Here is a 14,392-nt window from a genome sequence, read left to right as displayed (position 1 = left end):
ACGTGTCCAACCTTCCAATGTGCCAGACTACAGCCATATTGTCCAACTTTACTGTACAGCTGAGGCAGGAAGCCTCGAAAAGCCAACTACTCCAAATAACTGCTCTAATTTGTAGTACATTTATGTGAAGGTGCGAGTCTGAAATAAGACATTCTGGCATATCTTGTTTACTGTAGCACTCCTCCTCCATGGTACCCAACATCAGAGGAGTTTAGAGATGGAAAGGATTTCCAAACTAATGATTAGTGAGACTCAACAACCACATATTTAAATACAAATAACAAGCTTTGGGAATAGAAATGAAAGGGAAAAATGGAAGAGGTTTCAGTACCACTCGATCGGAGGTGTCCATTGAAGAACACTTCTGAAACTTGCCATGAAGAATTATAAATGAAGCTTCCACAAAGCCTAATCCTCTGAGAAAAGTCAGTTCTGATAAACAGTAAGCTGAGTACACTAAGGTTGCCACCTATCCTAGTTTGTGTGATACAGTCCCCTTTTATAATGTTCTGTAACATATCCCACATCAACTGCATGCGGGACATTAAAATGTCATGGTTTTGGTAATCCCTGACATTTATGTGCAGCCCCAGTCACTGTCAAATACTATATAGTTCTGTGGACTTAAAAAAAAAAAAAAAAAAAAAAATAGAAAAGATATAGCAGATCTGGACCCTTAGTGACCTTGGCTATAGCACCTTCTTAGTCCACTGACAGCCAACAAGAGAACTTAGGTAAGCCGCTTTCCTTTTCTCCATTTTTTTTTTTTTTTTTTTTTTTTTAACATTTACAAATGCTTCAATGTTCCGAAATAATTGCACATCTCTGTTTTTTTTTTAAACAAACAAAGATGACATGCTTTAGGCTCCTAAACTAGTTTCAAAGATTTCTTCCATTTTCCAGTGCCCACAGTGAAGCAAGTTATTTACATGTTTGGGAAAGGGACTCAATTGCCAACCAAGAAGTGCTGCTCAGGTAGGTTACAGAAACAGAAGAAATTACACCAGAAGGAGGTACAGAGTTATTGAAGAGGTGAAGCTAATCTTCTATTGTCTTTCAGATGTGCTGAACATTTTTCTTCTTAAGGATGATTAAATGAGTAACCTGGAGAGCTGTTCTTAAACATACATAAAAGGAAATTCTTTTATCTCCTGGTAGCATTTTATTTCTTGTTTTGGTCTATACTTTTTCTACTTCATATTGTTATTTTTTGGGTTTTTTGTTAAGAAGATTGCTTCCCAGTTTATAGAAGAATTTTCAATGACATAATTAAATACAGATGTGGGGAGCTCTGCCAGTCACAAGACAAGTACAGTTGCATAAGCCCTGTAACAGTAGATGTTCTAATCCCTCACTGCCACAGTGGCATTTAGAGTTATCTGCCAGGGTACTTGCTAGCTTCCAAAAGCTCAAGACTCCTCTCCCTCTCTCTTCCTGTGACTGCTGATTGGCTGAGAATATCCAGAGAAAGAAATCTACAGAGGTCACAGGAATCGAGTGCTCAGGCTTTTTCATTTCCACAGAGAGGAAATTTCTGAAGCCAGAAGCATCTAGCAAGAGTAAATTCTCAGTACATCACAATACCATACAAAAACTAAATCCAACAACCACCAAACCAAAGAGGTTGAAACCCAACTCACCTATGCACAAACTGTTGGATGGCAGGTTGGTACTGCCTATGAGGCATAGAGGAATTTGAACATCTACTGTTACACAGAAGTAGGAGTTACACAACTGTGCTGGGTTCATTACTCCCACTGTCTCACTGACAATTTGAGTAGACTCCCAAAGCTTACCATGCCTGGGAGGTGGAAGGATAAGGATCCAAGAGTCCATGGAAAATGGTCCTAGAAAAGCCTGCTCAGGACTTTGAAAAGGAATCCACTTTGAAGTGCTTCCTGAAAATATGAACACAGGACCAGGTTGTGGCCTCTAGAATGCTTCTAGAGTTCACCCCCTTTCCAATATCCCATCAAAGAGGACAAGGCCCTAGTCAAGTGAACATTAACCTTGCCTGAAGAGATCTACCATGGTGGGAGTAACAGAACACGATAGCAAAGGACAACCATCATTCAACAGTTTGCCTTGAGACAGGTTGAACTTTAACCTCCCTATAGGAGACAAACAGGTGTTAAATATTCCTAAAAGGCTTTGTTCTGTCAAGGTAGTACCTGAACTGCCTCTGTGCGCATCTAAGGTATGTAGAATCTTTTCTCCCTTGTTTTTTTTTTAATTAGAATACACACTAGGAGATTGATGGCTTGATTCAAGGTAAATTCAGGAACAACCTTAGGCATAAAGGATGGATCAACTTGCAACGACCCTGTCCTTGTGAAAATCAGATATGGTGGACCCACCATGACAGCTTGCAGCTCAGAGACTCACTCATCAGATGTCATAGCAATAAGTAAAACAGTCTATGAAGTAACGAACTGTAAAATAAGCCTAAGAGGCAGGTTCAAAAGGAGGCAAGGTCAAATTTTCAAGAGAAAAGTTGAGATCTCAAGGAGGAGGAATTTTCTTTTGAGGGTGTCCCACGTGCAACACTGCTTTCAAAAACTGACCACAAAATCAGACGAAAGAGGAGAATCCATGGGCAGGATAAGCTGTGATGGCCATAAGATGTACTTTGATAAAAACATAGGACAAACCATATCTTAGTAGTTCAAATAATATTTCTAAACCAGAGGGGTCGAAACCCTTTCCAGACCTCTGTCATTGGCTATGTACCACCTAAAAAAAGCCTCTTCTATTTGTAAACATAAAATTTTCCAATTGCAGGTTTTCTTGCCTCCTCAAAAATATCTGCTGCACTTCCTTATGGAACAAGTGCCTAAAAGGTATCAAAGTAGAATCTTCCAGGCTGTCAGATGCAATTGCTCTAAGATGGGGTGTACCATTTAACCCTTGCATTGTGTGGGTGGATCAGGTCCATAAGGAAGCTTGTAGTAATTGCCCTTGGCAGATTCCATTAAAGGGGAGATCCAACTCTGCCAGAGCCAAAAAGGGGTTATTACAATGATCTTTGCTAATTCTGAGTTATTAAATGTACCCTGAGAATCCTTGGATAGGGTGGAAATACATACAGGAACATTCCCGACTGTAGGAATGATACAGCGTCTGTCTTCCAAGCATGGCTTCAAGAAATGCCTTGAACAGAATTTTTTAGTTGTCTGTTTTGAAAATGGGTGAACAGATCCACTTGAGGTGTTCCCCACATTTGAATCAAGTACTGCAAGAACTTTACATGGAGCTTCTACTCTTGAGGATCTGTCCAGGATCTGCCTAGTCTGTCCGCCACTGTGTTTTGCTCTGACAGAATGCACAAGGCTTGAAGAGTCAGAGAATGCTGTGAAGCCAGATCACAGGTCATCCCTGCCAACCAAACAGGATATGTTGTACGCCCTTGCTTCTTGAAGTACCACATCACAGTAGTACTGTCTATCAGTACTGAAAGAGGTCTCGGAGTCCATAACCGGTAAAGAACTTTTAAGGCACGAATCACTGCAAATGTTTCTTTTGTTAATATGCTCTGGCATGTCCTCACCATCCCACAAGCCTTGTACTTGAACTCCCATGGACATCGTTCCCCAGGAAAAATCTAAAGAGTCCGTCTGGACAGATTGGACTGGAGTCTGAAGAGATGAAAGGAGTCCCAGATACAGAGACAGTTGATTCCGCAACCACTGCAGTTCCTGTTTCACAAATCCCAATACCGGGTACCTGGATATACAAGGGATGAAGGTGCTGGGTCCAACAATTCAAGTGCCATTGAATTATTTCTTATATATAGTCTGGCTTCTGGTGTCACGAGGATCACTGATGCCACAAGGCCTAGAATTCAGCAGTACTCTAAGAGACAGAAATCCAATAAAATGTCCTAACAAGTCAGAACTGTTTTCTCCTTGCAGGAAAGCTGTCCTTTTTACTGTGTCTAACCAACACCTCGGGAAAACAATTGGCTAAAAGGATGAGGAATGACTTTTGATGTCTCAATTGGAAGCTCAGGTGAGAAAAGGGGGAAATACCTGGATACAGAATCTACATAAATCAGGAAAAGGTACTTGTTTACATTTAGGGATATAGGTTATCCTGGTTTTAAGTAAGGACAGAGCCAGAATTTAGCTAGACGGTCTTTCAGAGTGGTTTTGAAAGATGTGAAGGTGGGTACAGACCTGATGGATACAGGTAAGGAGTTCCAGGCCTTAGCAACCTTGTAAATGTACAGACAATGCCCAGCAGATTTGCTAGGTTTATAGACAAACAGGAGCTTTTGGTCACAGGATCACAATAACCAACTGGAAACATAGTTGTGTTGAATTTTTTTTAGTGCTGGACAGGCAGATGGACACTGGATAATTTTACAGGTGGTAAGAAGCTGTGTATATGTTAGTTGATGTGGCAGTTCTAACCCATTTAGGCTTTTCAGGGCTATAAAGTGGTGGGTTCTGAAAGGGGTATGTGTTGCAAATTTAGCAACTTTGTTACAGCATTGTTCAAGTTTCAATTTTTGTGAAGCCAAGAGGTTAGTAAGGATGGCAGTACCACAAAGAAGAGTGGGGAGGAGATAAGCCCTGGCAAGTGTAGTTTTAGTTGCATCAGTGAGAATGTTTTGGCTCTGTAAAGCATCCCTAGGCTTTGTTGAGTTTTTCTTATGCAATTTTGTATATACAGGTCGAATGTCATGATTACCATCCACTATCACCCCTAATAGTTTGCTATGCGAAGTGACTTCAATAGTTGTATTATTGAGAGAAAGGACTTTAAATTTAGTTTTTCCATGAAAGGGAGATTTAGGGGAAAAAAAAGTAGTAGTTTGGCCTTTTTTTGGGTTGAACATGACTTGAGTTATGAAGCCATGTTTCAGTGGCTGCTAAAGCCTCCTAAGTAATTTTTTGGAGGTGTACTACATTGTCAGATGGGCAAATGAGAGAGGGGTCATCTGCATATTTAATCAGGATGGCCTGCTATATGGAATTATACAGTGTTGGTGAAAATGTTAAACAGGAGGGGGACCAAGGATAGAGGCCTGTGGTACACTGGTGGTGACTTTATTACTTACAAATAAGTCAATTAATATTCCAGGAGTCTCGCTCTACTCCCAATATGCTGCTAAACTCTGGAATATTATCCCTAGACAAATAAAACTCTCCAACAAAATAGTTTTAAACCACTACTTAAACAACATCTTAACCAATTCTGGTCCTGCACATGCTCATCTCAAGGGTGAGACTGTGTTCACTATATGACACTCTCCAAATACTCTCTGTAAACAGAAAACGCTCAACCCCTCACTAAAATGACAATTTTTTATACACAACTGCTGCTTGTACAATCCACTAAGTTGCATTTGGACTTTCTCTTTAGTAACTTCCACTTCTGTAAAACCTTAGAATGTATAAAGGTTACTGCTGTTTATGTGCAAATGTAAACAGAAATATAACTATTCTGTGTTTAACTGGAACTTAAAGTATAATGCTATGTAAGCAAATGGAGCTTTTCACACTGCCCCCCCTCCTGAAAATGGTTATGGTTATTACCCAGTCAGACTTTCCCAGTAAACAAAGACAAATATATAACTTTGGCTGACTGAAAAAGACTGAGCACTCACTTTCTGCAACAGCTGTAGAAGGGTTGCCTGTCTTCCCTCTCAGTATATGCTCAGCCTAATCAGCTGTCACAGGAAGAGAGATGGAGGGGAGTCTAAGCTTTTGAAAGCTGGCCAATACTGGGTTACCTTGGTGGAGGATAACCCAAAATGCCACTGAGGCAGTGAGAATGATGAACAACTATGTTTTCAGGATTTGCAGAGGCTTAACAGTCAATCCTTGGGACATGATGAATGAGGCACTGGTAAACAAATATTTAATAATCACTATGTCCTCTCTCTATGAATTCTCATCAGTAATGTCCTTCCTCAGAATTTTGCCATTATGTGTTGCTCGTTTTGCATATTTGTGTGCCTTTGCTTTTTGACTGTTGGGGTGTAAAAACATGGCTCCTGCTACGCTGTTGGCCTGTTATCATTTTGTATGGTAGGTTATCATGGTCACTGTCCTTGAATTTTTAGTGCAATTGTTCTTTGTAGTTGCTAAGTGTGATTAGCTTACACAAACTGATTTTTAGGGCAAGTCAATAGCCCTTTATAGCCTACAGGAAAAAAAGGTAAGATGTTACTGACTTGCAGGATTCCTGTAGAGTGGGGAAGGAATGCTGGTCTTAGAATAAAGGGGACACTCTGAAAAGGTAGACACAGGCAGATGTAAAGCAGAACATTTAAAAAAGACACAATAAAGTTTCCTTAAGCAGATTTAAGAGTCTTTAGAATTCTGCTTCACTAGTTCATGTAACAGACCGTGAACTTGGTTGAAAGAAAATGTGTTGTATCTCTCTCTATGAAAGGGCAAGTACCTAACTACTGAGCGAGCAAAATGTGCTATTTCTATTGTATGTTCTTGTACACACCAAGTATAGGTAGCATGTCTAGAATTTAACAGCTAAGCAATGTGAAAAAAAGAAAAGCACTCATGCTCCAACTATATTTTCATTCCACAAATTAAAAACAGAGTTCAATTTTATTCACAAAAAAATGTAAACTACCAAAAAAAGTTTGAAACAATCTGTAAACTATCACAAACATTTTAAATAATCAGTTGAGCAGTTGCACAGCTGCTGGTACCAGAATGGAAAATTTGTGAAGGGAATGATCTTAGAAATACTCATCCATCCCTGCTGTTTACATTTGCTGTTTTAACCTTAATTAACCACACCTCTCAACTTCTTAGAGCAAGAAATCTGGACAAAGCCACAAATAAAAGTGGGATAAAGGTCCAAAATACGGTCAATGTTTAAATATTGCTCTTACAAACTTAGAAAGATGATAGTGTTTAAATATTGCTCTTACAAACTTAGAAAGGTGATAGAACAACAGGTTTTACATTAGCATGAATTTTTCCGAAATGTATGAAGTCTGAAACTCAAATGTCTCATTATTTTCTAACTTCAGTAATTTGCCACTAATTTGCCAGAAAAAACACAATTTTATGAAAAACGGATAGGCAAAAATGTGGGCATTCTGAGAAAATTTGTACAGTTGAGAGGTGTGATAAAGTTGAATGGCCTTATGGAGTAGAAAACCAGATCCAAAATTTCCATTTCAGTAATGTAACAACAAAATATAAGGGACAAATAATGAATGCAAGACACCAGTATGGAGTTGCATCCTTATAGAAGTAACAAAATACAGGAAAACAAGAAAAAAATGAACAAAGTAGTACAGCAAGAGTAACACAAAAAGAACCTCAGTCTTTACCCAGGAATATCCTGACCTTATGCGCAAAACATGGGGAAAGGGGTTGTGGATGGATGGATAAACAAAAGGCTCAATTCCAAAAGACTTGCTCTCAGTGCAAAGTGACTTACTCTGGTGAAGGTGACTAGACTAAAGTCACTTGCACAGAGCAGGCCTTTCGGAATCTGGCCACCAGTGAAAGCCTGTGTATAAATAGGCCTTAAAATGAAGTGAATCACACAGACAGCAAGTATTTTGAAATCAGGGCAGGCCTACACTGGAGTAAGTCATTTATACTGAAAGCAACTCTTTTGGAATCTGGCCCACAGGAAAAGTTAGCACTAATTCAAAAACTTCTATGATTACCGAATATTTAAAAGTGCAATTTTAACATATTATAACCTTGTTTTCCTTCCAAGAGTACAACTCTACATATACTGTTTCCATCGCTAGTCTCCTCTGGAAGGAAATCCAGCATTCTGTCAATCGGCAGTTTACCTTTGGCCTTTTTTTAGATGTTTTTTTGACCTGAGCTGCTATTTCTTCTTCTTCTCTTAGCAAGTCTTTGTACGATCTTTTCTTTTCTCGCTGGGTTCTTCCTGCTACAAGACTTAACTCTTCAATTCCCCTCTCACTCACTAAACAGTCTGAAACACAACAGCAGCAGAAATGGCATTATTTAATAGAATAGCACACGTATTACACACTGCAGTACCTTTTCCAGAAACAATCCATTGAACTATTTGACTGAATATAAATAAGCACTGCATTTATGCTACAACTTTAAGGAAAAGGCAGTTTTTTAAAACATCTTTATTTAACAGGATGTAAAAAAACTGATATGGGTACTTAACAATAACAGAAAACAAAATACATTAGTTATTTACATTAAGTACACATTTTAACAAATTTCATTCACTGTAACAATACACAGAGAAAAGGCAGCATTGAGTTCCTGTCCTAGGGGCTTGCTAGGATGCCCTGCAAGACTGCAGAGGCAAACCCTGCCCTGGATTTGGAGAAGAGAGGCAGATGGTAATGCCTGGTAAAAGTGTGAACAGATGTCCAGGTGACAGCCTCCAGGATGTCCCTGGTGGAGACTCCTCTTAGGAAAGTTGCAGAGGTGGAAGCTGATCTGGTGGTGTGTGTCCTGACCCCCTTGGGGGGAGGCTTTCCATGCTGTTTGTACCAGAAATGGATGCAGTGTACTATCCATTTGGAAATGGTTTGCTTGGAGATGGCTTTGCCTTCTGCCCCTGTAGCAAAGCTAAACAGCAATTGATCAGACTTTCTGAAGGATTTAGTCCTGTCCAGATAGAATCTGAGCCGTCTATGCACATCTAGAGAGTGATAAATCCTTTCCCACTTGTTCTGGGGATTAGGAAAGAAGGTGGGCAAATTAATGGATTGGTTGACAGTCACACTGGACACCACCTTGGGCATGAAGGATGGGTTAGTTCTGAGGGATACTCTGTCTGCATGGAAGATGATGAAGGGTTACACAGCCATGAGTGCTTGCAGCTCAGAGACTCTTCTGGTTGAGGTGATGGCCAGAAGGAATGCTGTCTTCCAGGAGAGAAATTTTACCTCTGCAGAGGAAGCTGGTTCGAAGTGAGTGCAGAATTCTTTCCACTTGTTTTGAAGGTTAGGAAAGAAGGTGGGTAAATGTATGGCCTGGTTGAGAGTGACATTAAATACCACCCTGGGCATAAAGGAGGTATTAGTCCTCAGGGAGTCCCTGTCTGCATGGAAGATGATGAAGGGCTCAATGATCATCAGTGCCTGAAGTTCTGAAACCCTTCTGGTTGACGTGAGAGCTAGGAGAAAAGCAGTCTTTTAGGAGAGGCATCTTAGTTCTGCTGAAGCAGCAGGTTCGAAGGGTGGTAAAGTTAGTTTTTCCAAAACATAACTCAGGTCCCAGGCTGGAGTGGGTGGTCTTCTGGGAAGTCTGATGTTAGAAGCCCCTCTGAGGAATTGTTTAATCAAAGGATGGGAGGAGCAGGGGCTGTTCTGTATCAAAATGAGCTGAAATTGCTGAGGCGTGGATTTTAACAGAGGAGAAGAAGAGGCCACTATTAAGTAGCTCTGCTAGGTAGTCCAGGTTAAGAGGGATGGAAGGTTGTGAGGTATTGCCCCCTCTGGACTGGCTCCAGAAGCAGAATCTTTTCCATTTTCCTGCATAAGATTTTCTAGTGCTGGGCCTTCTGGCCTCTGTGATGATATCTAGGACCTGTTTGCTTAACTGGGGCCCATTCTTTGGCTTTAGAGTATTAGCCATGCTGATAGTTTGAGAGTCTGCAAGTCTGGGTGCAGCATCCCCCCCTCACCTGAGTTAAGAGGTCTGAGATCTGGGGAAGCTGCCTGGGAGGCTGTAAGGCCAGGCTGCGCAGTAAGCGGGTACCAATGGTTGTCTGCACCAATGTGAAGCAATGAGGATGGCCTTTGGTCTCTCCTCCCTTATTTTTATCAGTACCTTGGGAATAAGAGGCAGAGTAGGGAATGCGTACACAAAGAGGGTATGCCAGGGGAAGATCAAGGCATCCATCTTCCACGCTAGGTAGTGATACTCCCCGGAACAGAAATTTTCAGCTGATGGTTGAGTTGTGAAGCAAAGAGGTCCACCACCAGAGTCCCCCATGCCAGAGTGATTTGTAAAAAGATTTTTCTGTGGAGCTGCCATTCGTGGGGGTCCAGTAAGTTTCTGCTTAAGTGGTCTGCCAGACTGTTGTTGATCCCTGGTAGGTATTGGGGTATCAGATGTAGTCCCATGAAAGAGGCGGTCGGCCAGAGATTCATGGCTAGCCTGCACAGAGGGTAAGATTGGGTCCCTCCCTGTTTGTTGATGTACCACATTAATGTGGTGTTGTTTGAAATTGACAAGGGGAACCCCTGGCTTGAGATGGGGTTTGAAGGATGTCAAGAGCTTTTTGTACTGCCATCATTTCCTTCTGGTTGATGTGTAAGGGAAGGTGCTGGGCATCCCAAAGACCTTGGGTGCACATGCCTTCTAGTTGAGCACCCCAAGCTATGTCTTAGGCATCTGTGGTAATGGTCTGCCCAGTTGGGCAGAGGGTGAAGGAAAGACCCTTGTTCTGGACAAAGGCCCCTGCCCACCAGAGAAACTCTGCCCTTATACAGGGAATCAGAGGTAGAGAGGTTTCTAGAGGTTCAGAGTGCTGACACCAAAGGTTCTTTAGGTACCACTGGAGTTTTCTCATGTAAAGCCTGGCCAGAGGAATTAGACGAATGCAAGATGCTGTGTACCCAAAGGCTTGCAGGAATTTCCTCACAGTGAGGTGACTTCTGGAAGTCAGCTGGGTAAAAACAGAGAGGCAGGAAGCTATGCTTTTCTGGGGACAGGAAGGCCATTTGAGATGTTGTGCTTCCAAGAAAATGATCTTCCTGGAGGGTGCTTGCCATGATTTCTTCTCGTTGATAATGTACCCTAAGGAGGTTAGGAAGGTTTTGACAAAGAGGAGGTCCTTGGGGAGCTTTTCTTTGCAATTTGCCTGAATGAGGCAGTCGTCTAGATAAGTGTAAATCTGTATACTTTTCTGTCTGCATAAGGCTATGACCAGGGCTAAGCATTTGGTGAAAACCCTAGGAGCAGCAGATAAGACAAAGGGTAGCACAGTGAACTGTTGTGAGCCTGCTCTGAAGTGAAGGAATTTCCTGCAGGATTCCCTTATGGGGATGTGGAGGTAGGCATCTTTTAGATCTAGGTTAACTAACCTGGCATTTTTTGTCAGCATAGGCAGCAGCTGCTGCAAAGTAAGCATTTTGAATTTGAGGACCGCCAGGAAGGTGTTCAGAATGGAGAGATCCAGGATGGGGTGCCAAGTGTCCTCTTTTCTGGGAGCAAGGAATAGTCTGGAATAAAAGCCTTTGCCCGTTTGATCTGAAGGACAGGTTCTACTGCCCCTTTGGATATGAGAGTTTAGATTTGTTTCAATGCCTCTCCCCACTGATTTGGAGGTAAGTCTGGGTACCCTCTTGGAATTGGGAACTCTAAGGAAAATTTGTAGCACTAAAAAATTATCTTTAAAACCTATTGGTCCTTTGTTACAGAAATCAATTTTCTTTGCAGAGGGAGGGCCTTCCTCCTAGTTTTTGGTGAGTGAAAAGATGGTAGAGGGTGTCATTGAGAGTTTTTGTCATAGAGGGATGGCTTAGAACTCCATGCCTTTGGAGTTGAAGTGGTCCAGTGTTTGGTTCTTTGCTTTCCCTGGGATAGAAGTCTGGGTGGTCTATCCCTGCGGGGCTTATCTTGCCCCTGTCTGCTAGGTGCAGGAAAGGATCAGTGTTTTGAGGGAAAATTCCTGCTGAACCTAGGAGGTTGTACCTGAAAAAAATATTTTACTGTTTGCATAGATTTTGTTTTGTCTTCCATCTTTTTAAGCACCTCTTCTGCTTTTACTCCAAACAAGCGGTCCCTTTCCAAGGGTGCATCAAGTAATTTAGATTTGACATGATCAGGGAGAGGTTGTTTCATCAACTATGCAGGTCTCCTAATGAAAGACCCTGACACTGCTGCCCTGCTTGAGGCTTCTAGGGTATCACATTCACAGTGTAATGAGTGTTTAGCCACTTGTAAATCTGCTAATTCTTTCGAACTGGCACAGTCAGGAAAGGCTGAAATCCTTTGTTTTAATAGTTCCAAAGTGTGCTGTTGATATTTTAACATGTGGAAATGACAGTTGAGTGCTCTGATAGCTAAGGTTGCAGAAGTGTATACTTTTTTACCCCATCTGTCCAGAAATTTGGAGTCCCTGTCAGAAGGAATAGGATTTTTTGCAGAACTAGCCTTAGCTCCTTTTGGTCCCTGTGTAATGATCTCTGGGTATGCAGCAGGATTTCTGTACAGGTATTTGTAAGAATCCGGTACTCTGTAATACCAGTCAGGTTTTCTGGGAGCAGTTGGGAGGGCATCAGGAGTTAAGCTGGATTCATGGAAGACATAATCAATCACCTCTAAGATTAGAGGGATGGCTAAGGGTTTGTGCTGGGGCAGGTCTAGAAACTCTTAGTTCTTTCTTAGACTGAAGGAAGTTCTGGGATTCCCAGTGGAAATGTTGCCTGAGGGTGTGAAGGGTTTCCCCAAAGAAAAGATCTTCTGGTAGGGAGGCAGAAGGAATGGATTCCTCTGCATCTGAATCTTCATAAGCAGTCACAGGTTGTTGTTCCTCTTCAAAATCTGAATAATCAGACTCCTCAGAATCCTGTTCTGTCAGTATTTCAGGAGAAAGGTCTTGTTTCCTTTTAGAAGGTGTGGCCTTACTACCCCTGATAAGGGTGATAAGAACCTCTGCCATTTTAAGCATTTGAGCTTGGGGTGGTGGAGCAGGAGTAAAATGGTGGCTACAGGTAGTTTTCCTAGGAGTGGCATTGCCTCTAGGCCTAAGAGTATCCATCGGTCTGAGAGAAATGGTAGTCAGAGGAGAAGACGTATTTTTTTGTCTAAATTCAGTAGTGCGAAAAACCTCCTCAAAAGCCGGTGCCTGGGTTGCGGCTCCGGCCCCTACCAAGGCAGAGACAACCAAAGGCTCGGAAAATGAAGATTTCTGCGGCATACCAGACTCCTAAAGGGTCTCAGTAGAGGCCTGCGAAGGTATCGAATCAGGCATCAGGGGCTGCGAAGGCACCTCACTGAATTCTGGAGAACTGACAACCTACTTAGCGGTAGAGTCGTCGGAAGGCTTAGCCTTGTGTGGTCTGTCTCTAACTTTATCCTTAGTTTTTTCAGAATGTCTACGGATTGTTGGCTGACGGATGCCATTTTGGAATGTGAAGACGGGAGACAAAAATACCCGGCTACAATAAGAGCTCTATAATGGTTCTCATGTTAAAGCGAGCACAGAACCGGCAACGGGGGACGTCGTGATCTGGGCCCAAACAAGTGACGCAGTATGAATGGAAGTCTCGGTGTGATACTTGCTTTCTACAGGCGAGAATTAACTTTTTCGGACATCGGTTAGTGCAAGAAAAAAGGATCCCCAATAGGGTACTTAGCTTTAGACATTTTCAGCTGTAATTCAAACTCTGGTAGCGTCCGACCGGCACACTTGTGAACTGCTTCTGCTACAGGCTCCATGGCAAGAAAAACTGATGTAATGGCATTGCCTGCCTTCCTTTACAGCACGGGTGACCTGACGTCAGGCAGCAAGCGACAGCAACTGACGCAGAAAAACACTGACTCAGGTATTCGGGCCGGTCGAGAGCTACCACAGCAGGGATAACCCACAGGTGTTGACTGCAACAGTGAAACAGGAAGAAAGTACAGTTGTGTACACTACCATAAATGTAGATGTTCGAGTGTATTCACTGTTGCAGTCATTACATTTGGGAAATCTGCTGGCAGGCTGCCCTCAGTCTGCCTGAATTCCAAAGTCTTGGGTCCTGCGTCGGTTGCTGTCCTCTCTTCCATGACGTCAGGTCGTCAGGGGTATAAAACATGCAGCCGACGCCATTTTCTTTATTTTTTCATGCCCCCGATGTCAGGTGCCCACAAAAAGGTAGCAATATTAAATATATATATATAAATACATGCATCAATATAAACTTTACCTTCATCTACAAGCAAATACACCACATAGGTTGTAGAAGATAGTGAAGGAAAGATAAACTTCAGAATAACAGGGGGATGGCGGGAGGGTAACCTGGACTGCAACAGTGAATACACTCGAACATCTACATTTATGGCAAGTGTAAACTGTACTATGTTATTCATGTTTCACTGTTGCAGTCATTACATTTGGGTAGAATCCCAAAGCTATGGTTGGGAGGCTGGAACTAAACAGCATTAGGTGCGGCTATAAGGCCCTGCAAGCACTGCACTGGCAAAGCCTGCCCTGGACTTCAAGTAAAGAGGCAAATGGTAATGCTTTGTAAAGGTGTGAACAGAACTCCACGTAGCAGCCTCTAGAATGTCTTTGGTTGGTACTCCTCTGAGAAAGGCTGCTGAAGTAGCTGCAGCTCTGGTGGAATGAGACCTAATGCCCTTGGGCACAGGTTTACCATGGTGTAAGTAGCAGAAGCGGATGCAGTGGCTTATCCACTTTGAAACTGTCTGCTTTGAAATAGCCTTTCCTTCTGATCCTGCAG

At 42.3% G+C, this 14,392-nt stretch overlaps 1 protein-coding gene across 1 annotated transcript in view; it reads right to left on the bottom strand.

The window, feature by feature from the left end:
* Nucleotides 1–7,663: 7,663 nt before the first annotated feature.
* LOC122797875 (HMG box-containing protein 4-like) overlaps nt 7,664–14,392 on the bottom strand; it is an 88,910-nt gene continuing 82,181 nt past the window's right edge. Inside the window, exon 2 of the mRNA XM_044066398.1 lies at nt 7,664–7,938. Coding sequence (XP_043922333.1) covers nt 7,679–7,938 — 260 coding nt within the window. The 3' untranslated portion in view covers nt 7,664–7,678. The remainder of the gene's footprint in view (nt 7,939–14,392) is intronic.

Source organism: Protopterus annectens, chromosome 1.part0 (genome assembly GCF_019279795.1).
Source record: "Protopterus annectens isolate FY-2018-M chromosome 1.part0, PAN1.0, whole genome shotgun sequence".
NCBI classification, from domain to species: Eukaryota; Metazoa; Chordata; order Ceratodontiformes; family Protopteridae; genus Protopterus; species Protopterus annectens.
The sequence above is the reverse complement of the archived record's forward strand: the minus strand, read 5'-3'. Positions and strand labels throughout refer to the sequence as shown.